General features: G+C 36.8%; 1 protein-coding gene across 1 annotated transcript in view; it reads right to left on the bottom strand.

Annotated features, from left to right (window-relative positions):
* FIG4 (FIG4 phosphoinositide 5-phosphatase) overlaps positions 1-19,002 on the bottom strand; it is a 92,434-nt gene that overhangs the window by 58,543 nt on the left and 14,889 nt on the right. The window contains exons 4-8 of the mRNA XM_083349280.1: positions 11,490-11,646; positions 8,956-9,006; positions 6,862-7,010; positions 5,202-5,330; positions 615-715 (exon numbers count right to left, since the gene is read on the bottom strand). Coding sequence (XP_083205406.1) covers positions 615-715; positions 5,202-5,330; positions 6,862-7,010; positions 8,956-9,006; positions 11,490-11,646 — 587 coding nt within the window. The remainder of the gene's footprint in view (positions 1-614; positions 716-5,201; positions 5,331-6,861; positions 7,011-8,955; positions 9,007-11,489; positions 11,647-19,002) is intronic.

The following is a 19,002-nucleotide window of genomic DNA, read 5'->3' as shown; positions in this document are numbered from 1 at the left end:
TGAAGGAGGATACCAACAGCAGAACAGAGAAAGCCCACAGGGGTTAAAAAATATCATACCACAATAACTGATCTCCAAAACTCAGGGGGAAAAAGCCCTTCCACCTTAATGCATATTTAAGAAATTTGCTTGCGTAAATGAGTATCAATATTTTTCCAGACATTAAGAAAAAGAAGATCAAGCAGTTTTGAGTAAGTCCCTAAGTTTGCAACTCGATCAAAAAGTTTGACCTTGAAGCTCCTGTGGATTTATGATAAAAATCTAAATTCTACTAACTTGCAATGTTTTGTCAAAGAAATCTTAAATCTGACATGCATAAATGAACATTCCTCTGGGCACACATACACTGCAATCATAAAATTACGCAGAGGTTTTGTAATTTTATTTAAGATGATTGATCATATTAATAAAACAAATGAAGTATAAACTAGCTTGTCTTGGACCTCATTATATACACTTTCCAAAACCAAGAAAAATATGATTTAGAATTTTAGATTTGCCTAAATGGCAAAAAACACTTACCACCAAGTCCAAGCCTGGAGGGGGGGAGGGGGGAGTACATCTCATGCAACATTTTCATATAACAATGAAAAAACCTCTATTATATGTATTACCTCACAGTTTGCTCCTCTCTTTAGAAACCGTGTTCCAGCAAATTTACTTGATCTTCTAGCTATCAAAGTGACATACACTGGACGACCATAAATAAGCAGTTCTTGGAATCCAAGATAAGGTTTATAAATATATGTCATTCACTACCCCACATTCTTCTTTTAATTCCCTTTTAGTCCTGGCATATAAACACAAAGCAGGTGTACAGTTCTTTTTTAAAAAAAGAATATTCTTTTAGTCTAGCAATATGACATTTTAATCTTTCAAACTACCCTAACAAAAAACAAGAAAGGCAGAAATTCTATTTAAGAGCTGAATGCAAAAATATCAGGCCCTGCTGGTCAAACTGTGTTTTGTGCATTCCTTGGTGAACACAAGTTAACATAACCTCTGCATGATAAAAAAAAATTAAACATTGTATCTTTTGGGAAATCTGAAGTACATTCAACCATTTAAAGATTCAAAATAAGAAAACAGTGAATACTGCAGTTGCACAAGCTTGGATGCCATTCCAATTGATTCAGTATTGCTTTTTGAAAAACAAACAAACTACACTATATATAGTAAAGCTATCAATCAGGCCTCCAAATCTGTTACTCATTATGCTTATGGCACAATTAGCCAGACTTTCAGAGGTAAATAAATACTCTTGACTCTTCTACAGTTGCAAGAAAAAGTATGTGAACCCTTTGGGATTACATGGAGTTTTGCATGAATTGGCCATAAAATGCGCTCTACACGTCATGTAAGTCACAACAATAGAAAAACACAGTCTGCTTAAAATAATACTACACAAACATTAGCTGTTGTCATGTTTTAATTGAACATAACATGTAAACATTCACAGTGCAGGGTGGAAAAAGTATGTGAACCCCTAGCCTAATGACTTCTCCAAGAGCTAATTGGAGCCAGGAGTGAGCCAACCTTGACTCTAATCAGTGTGATGATATTGGATGTGTTGCTGACAGCCGTCCTGTCCTTTAGAAACACACACCTGTTTTGGGTTTACTGGTCTCAAGAAGCACTGTCTGATGTGAACCATGCCTTGCAGAAAAGAGCTCTCAGAAGATCTACGATCAAGAATTGTTGACTTGCATGAAGCTGGAAAGGGTTACAAAAGTATCTCCAAAAGCCTTGATGTTCATGTGTCCATGGTAAGACAGACTGTCTACAAATGGAGAAAGTTTAGCACTGTTGCTACTCTCCCTAGGCGTGGTCGTCCTGTACAAATGACTGTAAGAGCACAGCGCATAATGCTTAGTGAGGTAAAGAAGAATCCTAGAGTGTCAGCTAAAGACCTACAGAAATCTCTGGCACATGCTAACATTTTTGTTGACACATCTACAATAAGGAAAACATTAAACAAGAATGGAGTACATGGGAGGACACCACAGAGGAAGCCATTGCTGTCAAAAAAAAATATTGCAGCACGTTTGAAGTTTGCAAAAGAGCACCTGGATGTGCCACAACACTACTGGCAAAATATACTGTGGAGAGATGAAACCAAAATTGAGTTGTTTGGGAAAAACACACACCACTATGTGTGGAGAAAAAAAGGCACAACACACCAACATCAAAACCTCATCCCCACTGTACAACATGGCGGAGGGAGCGTCATGGTTTGGGGCTGCTTTGCTGCCTCAGGGCCTGGACGGATTGTTGTCAGTGATGGGAAAATGAATTCCAGAGTTTATCAGGACATTTTGCAGGAAAACATATGACCATCTGTCCGCCAACTGAAGCTCCGCAGAGGATGGGAGATGCAACAGGACAATGACCCAAAGCATACAAGTAATTCAACAAAACAATGGCTTCAACAGAACAGAATACGCCTTCTGGAGTGGCCCAGTTAGAGTCCTGACCTCAACACGATTGAAATGCTGTGGCATGACCTTAAGAGAGCGATTCACACCAGACATCCCAAGAATATTGCTACACTAAAAGAGTTTTGTGAAGAGGAGTGGTCCAAAATTACTCCAGATCGTTGTGCAGGTCTGATCTGCAACTACAGGAAACGTTTGGTTGAGGTTATTGCTGCCAAAGGAGGGTCAACCAGTTATTAAGTCCAAAGGTTCACATACTTTTTCCACCCTGCACTGTGAATGTTTCCATCTTATGTTCAATTAAAACATGACAACAGCTAATGTTTGTGTAGTATTATTTTAAGCAGACTGTTTTTCTATTGTTGTGACTTACATGATGTTTAGAGCACATTTTATGGCCAATTCATGCAAAACTCCACGTAATCCCAAAGGGTTCACATACTTTTTCTTGCAACTGTAAATCTCTGGTTGTGATCATTGTTCTATTTTAATAACCATGGGTTCCTTTAAGCAACTATCCAAGGATTTGAAAATGAAGGCAATTCACTCTTACAAATCAGGGTAAGGTTTATTAAAAAAAATTCTAACTACTTTCAGTTGGCAATTTCAACTATGAGAAACACTGCTTAAAAAGACCAAATTTTTAAGCTGTTGAATTCAGGACAAGATAGTAAACCAATCTCTACTAGAATATCATCTTGCCAATTATTAATCATGGAGTGGCCTTATTACTCTCTGAGATTGTGCAACAGCCACTAATACAGTAAATATTATGTGGCCAAACAAAAGAACAGATTGTCCCAAAGGTGCTTTTTCAAAAGGCAACTGGACTTTGTTTTTCCTTGAAGATGTTTCAAGGAGAAAAACAAAGAACTGAAGAACCTTCTTGGATGAGGAGCAAAATGTCTTCAAGGAAAAACAAAGTCTAGTTACCTTCTGGAAAAGCACCTTTGGGACAACCATGACCTGGATGACTGAGAATCTCCATAGACAAAAAGAACAGATTCAATTAAATATTAACATGATGGCATTTTCCCAGTTTTCCTTAAAGAATATTTTTGAGCTAGACAATTTCTGTAAGGAAGAGTGGGGGAATTGCCAAAAGCCACGATTGAAAGGCTACAAAAGTATAAACTGATGTATGATTGGTAGGTAATGTCAGAGATATTATCTAGAAGAGACATGTCAAACACAAGGCCCGGGGGCCAGATCCGCCCCGTGAAGTGGTTTCATGGCCATCCTGGAAACAGTGAGGGAATGGGCCCCACTGCCTTGGTCCTGGCCCAGAGACCCTCCTTCTGCCAGAGACCCTCAGATCTGTCCCACTCCTGCCCAGGCCCCCATAGGCACCCTTGATGCGAACGATGTAGAGCTGGCCACGCCCACCCAGTAGGCCACGCCCACCCTGAGGGCAACCGCAATGCTGATGCGGCCCTCAATGAAATTAAGTTTGACACCCCTGATCTACAATATATCCAGGTATTCTAAATGTCTGTTTTAAATACGAGCAACATGAAGGGACATTGTATCATGCTTGGTAAACATGTAAAAAAAATTTAAAAAAAAAAAGGATTAAAATAAACACATTCAAACGAAGGATTGTAAAGAGTAATATTCAATTAAAGCTAGACCTTTTCCCCTTAGAATTGATGGATACACAATTAGAAAAGAGTCTTAGAAGACTGTTTCAATTTATGATCACTGGGCAAAAACTATTATATGCACAAAGATGGAAACATTCAGCACTACCAACCATGAATAATTGGTAAAATGGACTGAGATAACTAAACTGAATTCTTTGATTAGAGAAAGGTCATTAATGACTGCAAACTCTTTATGGACTTTTATATAAAAATATGATTTTCTGACTTTGGGTTTTGTTGATTAGAAAAAATAGTCTATAGAAAGAAGAGAAATATGATGTAATCCTAGAGAGAGGGATTTGATTAGAATTGTATGTATAAATGCCAAGAAGATCAGAAGCCATTTCTTATATTTCTGTTCATGTCTGCTGTTCTGTTCTTTTTTTCTACCTCTTTTGTCTTTTTTATTTTCTTTCTTTTTTCTCTCTTTCACATTTATGTTTTTCTTTGAATATACTTATTATCTATATAAAATCTTTTAATAACAACTATTTCAAAAAAAGAAAAGGAAATGCACAAAAATCACATTGCTCCTTCAACTGATCTAAAAGTAGAACTTTTCTTAAATCAAATGTTGAATGTAACCTAGAACAGTTATGTATGTACTCTAAAATAATAAATAAGGTCTCATTTACTTTGGTATATCTGTGTCTATTTTTCTATTATATTAAAAATGCATTTAATAGTAATCAAGTTTTGTTAGCTATTCTACTATCTGCTCCAAAAGGAGTAGGCTCAATTATTCCACTGCAAGCTAATTTCACAGTGAAGTCCGACACAGTCATTGTGGTAGGAAATGAAGTCTTTATTTGGTCTTTATTTCTTCACTGGCAACACTAACCCCATTCATGATTTCTCGTAATAGGCATGCTTAGAATAAGAATTTTCCTTCATTGTGCTTCATTATCTGCATATACATGAACACTGAAAATTTGTTTTCCAGCTCTTAAGATCTAAGAGGTTCTTTTTAAAACAGATAATTAATTGGTGGGTGAGTTTAATAGCTATATACAAAGAACCTAAGGAAGGACTTTATTGTATGTTACCATGATTCAGTTTTCTTTCTAGAATAGCAATTTGCTGTTACTGAAACAAACATTAATAACTAACAGAAGAAGGATACTCGACTGCCCACAAAATCCATGAATAACATACAAAAGCCAGTCTCGATGAACTGCAGTTTTGACAACATCAAGCAATTTCCCATTCCATACATATTTTCTGTAAGGTTCACTGCAAATTCCAAATACACCTGAAAAATTATGGAAAAACAGAACATTATTTTGAACCTTAAGTTAGATCGATCATTGTCAGTTTATATCACACACATGCAGTAGCTATTTCGATAAGTATCTTTGTTTATTAACTTGCAATATAACTGGTGAATAAACAAAGGCCAGAGATTCTGGCCATGCTAAGGATGTTATGGAACACAAACAAAAAGAGCCATATAATATCTGAATCATTGCGTAAGATTAGACAGATCAGAATACCAGAAACATTTTGTTCACTGCTACTGGAAACAAGATATTTATCTATATTACTTTTTGATCTGATATGGTAGAGTTCTTCCCTTTACACTACAACAGCAAGCAAGGCCTGTACGTTTTTAAAGGGAAAAAAGGGGGGAAAGTATATAAGCCACTGTTCAAGAGCATATTCCTTGACACAAAAAGACACGCAGTAAAGTTCCCACTCTTCTCCACTTCTTTAAGAAACTGGTAGAATTCAAAAGTGTGTTGCTCTATTGACAGAAGGCTTTCAGCAACAGCATAGGAAAAGTGACTACTGTTCCTAATTCTAAATACCAATCCAAATGCTTTATGACATGGGTGTCAAACGTGATTGCATCATGTGATGTATCATTACGTACTGCAATGTCTTTCTTTTTTTTTTGTCTTTGTGGAGCTGGGGTGGATGTGGCCTGTGTGTGATGCATCCGGCCCATGGGCCGCCAGTTTGACACCCCTGCTTTATGAGATCTTACAATCTACCATTTGACAGAATTGGAAGACACTAAATGCGCCCCTTTTTACAACATTTAGGGAAGCTATCACTAGTAAAAGGGCACTACTTGGCTTCCATTTGCTTTCTTTATAGAATGAAATCCATATGCAATCTTCCTCACAATTATGTAGTATTTACATACTGCCTGGATGAGACTATAGACCTATATAATGTTTCCAGGCTTATGACCTCCAGATATAAAGAATTGTAACTTGGTAGAAAATTCTGAGGTTGAAGAGAATTTTTCACACATTTACAGTCGTAACTTGTGGGAAGAAATAACCAGTATAAATAATTAAGTATGATTTAATTTTAATTACTTCACACCGGTGAATTAAAAACTGAAGGCTTTTAATCAATTATCATTGTTTATAACCCAAAGGTATCAGAGAACCACAATATTTTTCCCATTTAATATGGACATAGTATCTATTGATAGTAGTTATATATCACTAATAGATTATAAATTAGTTTATAAATTTCTTATAAATAAATCCATAACCACTGATATTTTTATATAAATGAATTTTTGTAAAATAGTAACAATCACTTGTCTAAATGATTATCTTAACTTATATGCTAACGTAACCAAAATAAGGGATCAATAATTTATAGAAATTGTTTTACTTTAAAAATCAAACTAGGTGTAATCAATATTTTATGTAATCCTTTATTAACTCTGAACACTTTCAGTGTGATACTAATTAACTTAAAAGAGGTCTCTGCAATTAAAAGCATTACAAAATTGGACTTATTTGCATGCAAGGGATACTTACAATTTCCATCTTGAGTAGCAAGTCCCTCATCTTCAAAAATATCAAAACACTCTTGACGAGTTCGTGTAGTTTCTGTTTTAAGTACATCTAGAGGCATTCTCAAAACAGTAAGGTTATATTGAAGGGAGTGGGACAGATCGTAGCTATAACTAAAGTTTGGAGAAAAATAAAAAAAATCTGAAAATATTACTGGCCATCATTCTGTAAAGTTTTTAGTTATCCAAAACAAGATGCTCTAATTTACAGTTCTGTATCATCTAATTGTACAGTTCCATAGTAATAAAATCCCAATTCATCCAATGATAATGACCCATCAGTATGCTTTATGGACTGAATTTCAAATGTGTGCAAATGTATAACAAATTAAGTGAATTATGAGTCACAATTCTAGATTGTCCAGTCCAAGAAATCAAAATGATGATATCTATTCACAAAATATAATCTTATAGTATATTACAAGGTTATAAAAAGGGAGTTTTTTTATTATAAGGACAAGATTGAATCCATCCATACATGCATTCCAATCCATCACATTATTCTTTTGGGGGGTAAGCAACTGAACAAAAGGATGGAAAGTAAACCAAAGATATTAAATGCAAGATATTGAAAATGAAAAAAAGAAAAAGAATATGCAGTAGCTGAATATAGTTTACACTAATTTCTTTACGTACCTTTCTCTACTTACAAAACATAATTGTTTTCTACCATATACTAATTCATACATCATCCTTTGCTCTTTAAACTTCTCATCTCTCCATTTTGGAGGATTTTATTAATTCCATCCAAATGATTGTTCATTGTATTCAATTCACGTTCATTTAGGACTTCTTCATTCCTAACCTAATTCTAATTGCACACTTACTAAGTATCTCCAATCTCACTGTATTCCAACTTAAAAATAGTTCTTGGGTTACAATAGCAATTGGGACTGGAACTACCATTGTTAAGTGATAAGATTATAAAGTGTGATGTTATGTGATCACGTTGCTTAGCAATGGCACCTCTGGCAGTCCCGGTTGCCATAGTTAAGTGATGACTGCACAGGTTGTTAAGCAAGAGCCTCACGTGACTGCGATTTTCAACATCCTCCTGGCTTTCCCATAGACTTTACTTGTGGGAAACTGGCAAGAAACATCAGAAATTGCAATCATGTGATCACAGCTTGCTGCAACACTGTAATTGTGAGCTGGGTACCAAGTACCCAGATCACAATCATGTGACTGTGCAGATGTTGTGACAACTGGAAATAAGTACCTGTCATAACTCCCTTTTATCACCATTGCAAGTTTGACCAGCCACTGAAGGTCATAACATGAGGATGATCACTATTATATTTCCCCCAAATACTCAAATCTTATTTCATATAACAAAGTAGACACAAGGAACTGTTATGCACAGCCATTTTAGTTTCTTTTGACACAAAAAAATCATTCCTAGTAACAAGCCATCTTCTAATTTCCTCCCACTGAGGTAGATTGTTTCCTTTAAGCTCTATTATTTTTCTAAACAATATTCAAAGCCTTCTAAATGCTGCCAATTTAAAAGCTTTTCCTACTTTAATAATACCACATAATCTTTCAGATCTTTTCCTACACCAGATGAAAATATGTACACTCCAGAGGAACAGAATATAGTAGATCAACAAAGATCGGCTTATATATATTGGGGAAAAGGTAAGCAAGAGAGAGAGAGAGAGCTGTGTAACTTGCTCATGGGGATGTTGTATTTCAGCCCTTGGCACAATTTATGAATTCTATTATAAGACAATAAGAGAAGGAAATATGAAAAATCTAGGTCAACCTCAATTAATAATAAATCAAGGAGCCCTGGTTGGGCAGTGGTTAGAATGCAGTATTGCAGGCTAATTCTGCCCAGTCTGGAGTTCGATCCTGATCAACTCAAGGATGACTCAGCCTTTCATCTTTCTGAAATCAGTAGATGAGGATCCAGATTGTTGGGGGCAATATGCTGACATTATAAACTGCTCGTGTGTGTGTGTGTGTGTGTGTGTGTGTGTGTGTGTGTGTGTGTCTAAGTGCTATTGCTAGTGTTATTGTTAATAATTCCAATGAATATTTCAAATTAGAAACATACCTGAAATAAAAATTACTGGAGAGGTCCACATTCTGAAAAATTCGGAGGTATCTATAGAAAAAAAAATCCAAAAGATAATAAAAGATATTTTATGCAGAAATAATATGCTGTTTTTGGCACTCTCTATCAAAACCTTTTGTACTACTATATCAAATAACATCCTTTATTATGGTCAATGATGAGATGTAAATACAGTTCAGTAACAATATTACAGAGGGCACAGGGAATGAGATATAGGTAAGTAAATTACACACAAAAAAGGAGAAGAAAAGTAAAAATATAGGAACAAGAGTAGCAGACTATACTTAATGTAAGGCAGCAAAAATAATACTTCACTATTAAGTACAAGCTATATTTGTATATGATGGTCTAAAAAAAAAGGTAAAGGTTCCCCCGCACATGCGTGCTAGTCGTTTCAGACTCTAGGGGCCGGTGCTCATCTCCGTTTCAAAGCCGAAGAGCCAGCGCTTGTCCGAAGACGTCTCCGTGGTCATGTGGCCGGCATGACTAGATGCCAAAGGCGCACAGAACACTGTTACCTTCCCACCGTAGTGGTCCCTATTTTTCTACTTGCATTTTTACGTGCTTTCGAACTGCTAGGTTGGCAGAAGCTGGGACGAGTAACAGGCACTCACTCTGTACTCGGGATTCAACTCGCCAAACTGCCGACCTTCTGATCAACAAGCTCAGCGTCCTAACCCACTGAGCCACCGCGTCCCTATATGATGGTCTATAGGGTATTAAATAGTAATATATTAAAATTTAGATAAACAAAATGTGGTGACAAAATGTAGAAGCATACACTAAAATAATAAAATTCTATCTGGAATACATTAAGCATAATTGATGATTTTTACTTAATAGCTACTTAATTGTTTATCAGTATCACAATTTTGGGTTATACTGTATAGGATGAAAAGAAAATGAAAGAGAAAGAAAAGAAAAATACAGCAGTCCAAGGACACAAAGTTATCAGGTTAAGTCTGAAGGTAATTTTTGCCTAGTTTCAACTGTTGCAGATATAAATTCAGCTACTATGTGATATCATGATTTGAGACTGAAAGAGGTAATGGATATAGAACTTGTCCATTCCCCTCAGCACTCATAGTAAAATGGGAGATATAATTACACAGATGTTACAGTAAACAAGGACATATTGGATTGTTTCAATCTCCCTGGCAATGTAAGGGCATATACACTGGGATACAGGGTTGTTGGCATGTATTAACTAAAACTTTAGTTTTTATTCATTAACTTGTCAATGACTTAATTTACATTTCTGCTTTCTGAATTCAAAGTGTTTCCTCTTCTATAAAAATGAAGATGCCATAATAATAACTTTCTTTAGCAAAAAAATATTATCTAAGAATAGCAGTTGAATTAAAATAGATCTTTATCTCTTATAAAGTATATGGTCTTTCACAAAACCTATATTTAGCATTACACCTTGCCAAGTAGACAATCTACTATAGTTCTGTTGCTAAATCCTAACCTGTTTCTTTTATATAATTTGGAGATTATATAAAATGTGATTATATAAGATGAGAGGGTCACTCCAGTATCCATAAAACAAATACCTTTTGTTACAAGAACCAAGTTCTTAATCCATAGATACTTCCATAACAGAACTGCTAGTAATTAACATAAGAGTCTCATATTAATGCACACCAAATACCAATGAATTACCCAAAGTTATAGACTTGGATGGGGCCATATAGGTCCTTGAAGTCAAACTTCTGCCCAGTGCAGAAATCCAAATTAAAGTCTCCCAAACAGATTTCTGTATCCTTCCATTTAAGTACACATAGTGAAGGGCAGCCTTCTAACAGGTTATATCTTCCAAGTGACATTGTTTCAAGTATTTGAAGAATGCTATCATATCTCACCTCTCTTTTCAAAATTAAACATGCCAGCATGGTCCAGGAGCAAGAATCTAGAAGCAAGTCTAAAGTTTTAATTTTGCTCATTAATTCAAGCTAAAGGGAGAAAATCTAGAGTTTCTAATGGCTGTATTGGTTATGTACATCCTCTGAAAACCATATTGCAGAAACATTTATTTCTAATACTAAGTGTGTCACTGGTAAGGAAGAGAAGCAATAAATCATACAACCTACACCAACGCTACTTGCTGGGCACAGTTTTTTCAAAAGGTTTTCCCCTCTCTTTTCCCCCAAAGCTCTTGCTCAGGTTTGCTGGTTTTTTGCTGTCATTAACTACCGACATTAAGTGCCTACCACATGCTATTATCTCAGCCTGATCAACTCAGTATGAAAATTAAGTGCCATGCTCTTCATCTACTTTTTTAATGAGCTATCATAATATGGTGCCCAAGTTTCTAATCCTACAGGTATAAAGACTCTCTTGATCCAAGCTTTATTTAAGTTGTTTTCTTGGCAATAATATGGAAGTGGTTTACATTACTTTCTTTTTCTAGTTTAGCCAATGGCTTTTTAAGATCAGCTAAGGTAAACAGTATATGGTTATCGCATCTTGGTCCCTGTTATCATAAAAGCTAAATGGAGACTAAAAATTACCTTGCTTCATCAGGATGACTCACTCGCACAGAGTCATTTGGAATGTAGATCATATTTGTATCTTCTATTTTATATACTGCATGTCCTCCAATATCTGCCATCTTTCTCCTCTTTGTAATTAGCACAATGTAATAACCTTCTAAGAATCTGACAAAACCTGCAAGAAACAGAATAAATTACGTATCATTTGTATCTGTCACTTGATTCACTACACTACCAGAAGGCTAAAAAACAAGCACAAATTCTGTCAAGGTTGCAATAACTATTTGTATTTCTGGCACCTTATAACACTAGAGATTGGTGTGGGGGGGGGGGGAAACCTGTCATTCCTGAATAAATATTTAATCTACAGAATTTTTGCTAAATTAACCTCCTTTTCCTATTAAATTATACATGAAATAAGTAATGAATATAAACTGAAAAGTATTTTTCAACATGGCTGTTCACTTCATCTCTTGAAAAATTATTTACTGCATTCTCAAAGCATATTTCATCAAATCAATGCAGGGGTAAACTGAGGAAAATGAAATATCCCACTGAGATAAAATCTAAGTAAACAGTTAACTGAGCATTTCTGTATAAAGAACACAGGGGAGAAGGATAAAAGAGCTGGAAACAACAGAAAGGGAAGGGAAGGGAAGGGAAGGGAAGGGAAGGGAAGGGAAGGGAAGGAAAGGAAAGGAAAGGAAAGGAAAGGAAAGGAAAGGAAAGGAAAGGAAAGGAAAGGAAAGGAAAGGAAAGGAAAGGAAAGGAAAGGAAAGGAAAGGAAAGGAAAGGAAAGGAAAGGAAAATAATTGCATACACAAAAGGAGAGACACTGATCTCTGTGGCAAAGTATCATTCTGGAAATAAGCACAGTGCTCTACTTCTTTAAACTTATGTTATATACATGTGTGTGTAATATTATATGTATAATACATATAATGTATTAAATACATTTTTAATTGTCCAGCTAAGTAAATTGAGAAAACATAATTAAACTATTAGGAAGAGTTAATACAAGAGGAGAGCGCTTGATTTGTCATTTTAAATTATATTTTACCCATCCATACCCATACCCACCCACCAAATAAACGCAGAAGTATACCACTCCTAAATAGATAAATCTAATTTCACATGCTTCCATTAATACCTGACACTACAAAGACAGATATATGTTGTTGTTTTTAGCCTCCATCTGAAACAACTGTTCAGCACTGCAATGTATGGTATATTTCCTAGCAAATCCAGACTATTAGCCTTTCCCATAATGAAAATTTTTCAATCTACAATATTTGACATGACACATCAAATTAACTTTTCACTCCTTCAATCATCAGTTATCAAGAATTCTGCCAAATGACCTTTTATTGTGATTCTACAAAGGATTTATAGTTACCTGTCTATTTAGACAGTCATTCTGTATATTGTAATAATTGAAAACGGTATGATGCTCAATTTCATCGCAAGTGTTGCAGCCAAGTACTTCAATGTGAAACTGTGTGCATTCTAAAAGAGGTTGGTTTTTCCCCCCATCAGCCTGTTTCAAATGCTTCTAATAAAAAAGCACCAGACAACTGAACTTTTTCAATAGTGGCACTATTTTCAGTGGAACACCTTTTGTTATATACTCAACTGGAATGTACACAGTGCTGCATATAGAGAAAGCAAACAGGTGCAACAGATTTTTTCCTGTCATCTCTCTACAACATCATTACTTCTACTTCAGGAGTACTTCCACAAACTGTTTTCTCCTGGTTGCAGGACAATAGATTTCAAATGTGAGGAGTGCCATCAAAGCTTGCCAAATGTTATGCAAAATGCAAATCATAGGCCATGCAGGCCTATGAGATGGTAGACAAGCACACTCAGTGGCTGGATGGTGACCTGGCCCAATCTGAAGATTATTTAAAACAGGTTCTGTCCATTTTCAGGTTCTGTGAGTTTGAGTCTGCACATCTAAAAGTGGCTAAGGGTGAGAAACACTGATCTAAAGACTAATTTGAAGACAAGAGACTTTGAAAGCTCTGTTTTAAAAAAAACTGAAAAAGGGAAGAATTTCAAAGGATAAGAAAAATACTCAAGGTTGAGACCAGAGTTCATCTGAGGAAGATGCTGCAATAAACAAAAGTTCTGAGTAGTTGATATTACCGTATCAGTTCATTCTTCCAATGTCTTGGCCATGCCAATAGGTCCCATTAATTCCACAAAATATTTGTTCCACCAAATGTTTTTATGTAGGAATGACTAGCTGTGGCACACCTGATTGTTCAAAATTGAGCAGTTCTGCCTTGCTCAGGTAAATCTCATATCAAACTCAAAGAGAAATACTACTGCGTTTTGTGTGAAGTAGAAATTATGTACAAATGTGCGAAATAAGTTGAATATACTTGCGTAGTATGATATTTTAATAGCTATGCATTCCCGCTGTGTACTGGTATTTCTGCTACCATATGGAATGCTGTAAAAACTGCCTATGGCCTTTTACGTGAAGATAACAGCATTTGTCATAAGAAATGTAACCACCTTGGGAGGCATCCAACAACATCATTTCTCTAGTGATATCTAGTGATATTTTTTCTCTCCTCCATTTCACAGTGTACCCTCTAAAGTTACTTTAGAGATTTGGGATGCATAGAAAGCAATGGAGGTCAGAGTGATTCTGTCTGAACAGAAACAGAACTGAATAATTTTGGAGGCAGCTTTTTCAGCTGCAGGTGAAATTGCATAAGTCACTTTGAAGATGGAATTTCCATTTGCACAACACTGGATTCTGCTCAAGGAGGTTCTGATTTTGAATGGGCAAATGTTGCTCCTCTGGAAGTGAGCTTACAAAGTAATCAATACTTTACAAGACAGAACAAATCTGTTGTCATGGCTCTGATAGATGAGACCCATCAAATGAACTTCAAAGCACAAATTCTTCCCCAAAGAACATTGTATTCAGGAAACAAAGTATCGGCACTACATAGTTGAACCCAAAACTAGATTCCCTTCTCCCAGATACAAAGTAACAAATTGCAATTCCCACCCACCCCCCAAGAAGCAGTCATAAATCACGTTCTCCAATTAGCCTGAAAGGCAGGCTTTCTCCCCAGCTCCTCAGCCTGCCAAAACGTTATCGGTTTGTCCTTGGGTTCCCACAGAGCAGCATTATTATTATGGCTAGCTGAGCTCAAGCATTCACCCCAACCCCCTTTCTGCACCTGATTTCTAAATAGAAGAAAAAGCATGTTAAAAGCAAAGAGAAAAAGGCTGCAATTTTCATCAGTTGTCAGAGTGGAAACATCCAATGTTTACAGTGTTGACATCTGTATTGGATTAGGGTGGTTCAAATGTAAAGTCGTTTCTATGCAGAGCAGCCACTGGGCTTCATGCTGGCCTCACTGAAATTGCACACTCATTCCTAGTAATAAGCAATACTTGCTTATTGTCAGACGTTAACTAGAAGATGGATAAGATATCAGTACAGTTTTATCATCATAGAAGATTTAATATTGTAAAATAAGTTTTAAAAAACAAATGATTAGGAAAACTAGCTTTAAGAAAAATAAAAGTCTTATAAAATAAATTCCTACAATGACAAAAGAGTCAGTTATGTAAAATAATATTAATCTGAGAATTGTCTGATTGGAAATTCATGTTCTGATTTCATTGCAACATCAGCATATTTTTCTAAACTTCTCAGGGAGGAAACAGGCTTTTTTTTCCAGAAAGCTGAAAGTGCTTCTGTTATACTGGCCACAATTCTCATGGTGGTTCAAGGTATAAAGGCTTTGATATTATTTATAAACCTGACAATTTTGTTCTGGGAGCAAAAAACACACACATATAATCAATAAGGACTTTAACCATAGAGTAACTAGCTCTTAAATCTTGTCTTTCAACTAAAAAGTAAAAAATAAAAGCAGTTTAAGGGGAGGAATACATATTAATCTTTGAAAATAGTCAGTTCCTTAATTTACCTAAATTGGTTGTATGTTGTAAACATAAAAATGATCACGATTCATACAGTAATTAAGAGCTGCCAGAATTATAGTACGCACAGGTATGCTAGCAATTGAAGTGCAGTAGTGAAGATCTTCTATGTATGTCCAAGTGTTAGTAGTTAATAATTCCGTGTTTCTCCAAAAGTAAGACCTACCCCGAAAATAAGCCCTAGCTTGACTTGGGGGGGGGGGGTTGGCCTAATATAAGCGGGGTGAGGTGCATGCCTAAAAAGCAAGCTAGGGCAGGGGGAGGTGGAGCTGCCCCACGCGCCCTGCACCCACTTACCTTGCAGCCACGCCTCTCCTTGCCAGCCCACTTCTTCTATGGCATCCCCAGGCCTGCATTTCGCAGTCAGAGGCTTTTCCAGAAAGCCACTGCAGTGGAGAACCAAGCTATGGATTGAATCCATAGCTCGGTTGTCGGCTGCAGTGGCCTTCCAGAAAGGCCTTTGATTGCGAAATGTAGGCTGGAGCTCCATTCTCAGCTGCAGAATGAAGCTGCTCCTTTGGCAACAGAAGACACGGGCCGGCTGGGCAGGGCTGTCAGTGCCAGAGTGCAAAAGACACTCCTCCCCCCAAAAATAAGACCTGGTGCCTCTTTTGGAGGCAAAAAAATAAGAGGCACCAGGTCTTATTTTCAGGGAAACACAGTTGTCATTATTCGAAATGAAGCATGAGTAAACCCCACCTGGAAAAGCAAAAACTGATCCGCAGATTTAAAAAATAAAATCAATAATTGATATTTTTAGTTTCATATTTAGAAAATAGTTATTGCAAAATTATTAGGAAAAAAATTATGTGTTTTTACGCACAGTTGAGTAGGCAAAAATGTAGTTCATTTCTTTCTTCATTATTTCTGACATTGTGTCTCTGTGCCTGCTTTTTAAAAGTGTACCTGGCATTGTTTTCCTAAGAATTATGGAAGAAAATAACCTTGTAGTATGGGTGTCATAGTACCATTATTTACTTCTAGAAAACTGCACTACTATTGTTATACTTTTCTGCTGCTGAAAATGTAATGATGCTGTCTTCATATTTAAATATTTTTAGAAGCCATCTTGAGTCAGTCTTAAGTGTTATATGCAAAACCATGCAAAAATAATGGGGTTTTTTAATGAACAGGAGATATTGGAGCCTTTAAGTAAAAAATGGGCAATCTGTAACTGTATACTTTGGAGAGCTCCCATATTTGCCCACAATAAAGCTGACAGACATTGTTATTGTTTTAACCATTCAGTTGTGTTTGACTCTTGGTGACTTTATAAGCAAGGCTCTCCATGCTACTGTGACAAGCACAGCTTCTTTCAGTTATGACAGACATTAGGGTTCATCTTTGTGCCTATTCCCACTCTAAGTCATGGTAAATTGCACAGAGAAAAACAAGATATACATGCAGAATTGGGTACAGACTGATCTTTCAATACAAATTATCCCTGCCTAGATAATGATGCATCAAGCACAATACAGTTTAGTCGTCTTCCATCACGGTCTGTCAGATGCCCAATTATTACTTTGTTTCACAGTCCCAGTTGAACAATAAACATTTCATTGAGTATCTTATGGGATTCTTGAGCAACAACATGTAATTGCATAACAGCTGCTTTTCCAGTCGCCACTGAAATTTTCATAGCAAATCTGCATTCTTGTCGGCAGCAGTTCTTGTGAGAATTCACAAATCAGTGATACTCATGGCTTTTACCCTTCCATTCCAGACTATAGAAGAAAGTGCCATTAATTTAGAATAGCAGCTATTTTCAGGTCATGCTACTTGTGACAGTAAACAGGGATGTACATTGGCATGAACATATGGAAAAAATGTTTTTAGGTGTTCTTGACAATTAGTGAGAACTTTGTAGCTCTTGAAGAAAGTTAGACTGTTAACTTTATCACAAATAAATACTTCATGCATCAGTCCCAAGAAATTAGTCATTGTATAAGTGTAGGTACAGTCATGGCCGAAATTGTTGGTACCCCAGAAATCTTTCCAGAAAATCAAGTATTTCTCACAGAAAAGTATTGCAGGAACACGTTTTGCTATACACAGGTTTATTCCCTTTGTGTGTATTGGAACACAACAAAAAAGGGAGGGGAAAAAGCAAATTGGACATAATGTCAAACAAAACTCCAAAAATGGGCTGGACAAAATTATTGGCACCCTTAACTTAATATTTGGTTGCATACCCTTTGGAAAAAAATAACTGAAATCAGTCACTTCCTATAACCATTAATAAGCTTCTTACACCTCTCACTCGGAATTTTGGACCACTCTTCCTTTGCAAACTGCTCCAGTTCTCTCTTATTGGAAGGGCACCTTTTCCCAACAGCAATTTTAAGATCTCTACATAGGTGTTCAATGGGATTCAGATCTGGACTCATTGCTGGCCACTTCAGAACTCTCCAGCACTTTCTTGCCATCCATTTCTGGGTGCTTTTTGACGTATGTTTGGGGTCATTGTCCTGCTGGAAGACCCAAGATCTCGGACGCAAACCCAGCTTTCTGACACTGGGCTCTACAGTGCGACCCAAAATCCTTTGGTAATCCTCAGATTTCATGATGCCTTGCACACATTCAAGGCACCCAGTGCCAGAGGCAGCAAAACAACCCCAAAACATCATTGAACCTCCACCATATTTCACTGTAGGTACTGTGTTCTTTTCTTTGTAGGCCTCATTTCGTTTTTGGTAAACAGTAGAATGCACATCTTTACCAAAAAGCTCTATCTTGGTCTCATCTGTCCACAAGACGTTTTCCCAGAAGGATTTTGGCTTACTCAAGTACATTTTGGAAAACTGTAATCTTGCTTTTTTATGACTCTGTGTCAGCACTGGGGTCCTCCTGGGTCTCCTGCCATAACGTTTCATTTCATTTAAATGTTGACGGATAGTTCGCACTGACACTGATGCTCCCTGAGCCTGCAGGACAGCTTGCATTCCTTTGGAACTTTTTTTTTAATCCCATTTATATCCCGCCCTTCTCCGAAGACTCAGGGCGGCTTACAATCTAAAGCACAATGTACTTAGCAATAGCCTTCATTCTATGTATATACCTGCTTATTAGGGCTTTCGGGGGCCCCCAAGTGGCATTTTTACAAAGTCAGCTTATTGCCCCCAACAATCTGGGTCCTCATTTTACCTACCTCGGAAGGATGGAAGGCTGAGTAAACCTTGAGCCTGGTGGGATGTGAACCTGCACTAATTGCAGGCAGCTGGTGTTACTTAAGGAGGCATTAGCCCACTGCTCCACCAAGGCTCTTCCATGGGGCTGCTTATCCACCATCCGGACTATCCTGCGTTGCAACCTTTCATCAATTTCTCTCTTCCGTCCACGACCAGGGAGATTAGCTACAGTGCCATGGGTTGCAAACCTCTTGATAATGTTGCGCACTGTGGTCAAAGGCAAATCTAGATCTCTGGAGATGGACTTGTAACCTTGAGATTGTTGATATTTGTCCACAATTTTGGTTCTCAAGACCTTAGACAGTTCTCTTCTCCTCTTTCTGTTGTCCATGCTTAGTGTGGCACACACAGACACACAATGAAAAGAC

Source organism: Vipera ursinii (assembly GCF_947247035.1).
Source record: "Vipera ursinii genome assembly, chromosome: 1".
In the NCBI taxonomy this organism is placed as follows: Eukaryota; Metazoa; Chordata; class Lepidosauria; order Squamata; family Viperidae; genus Vipera; species Vipera ursinii.
Note: the sequence above shows the minus strand (reverse complement) of the source record. Positions and strands in the feature narration are given on the sequence as shown.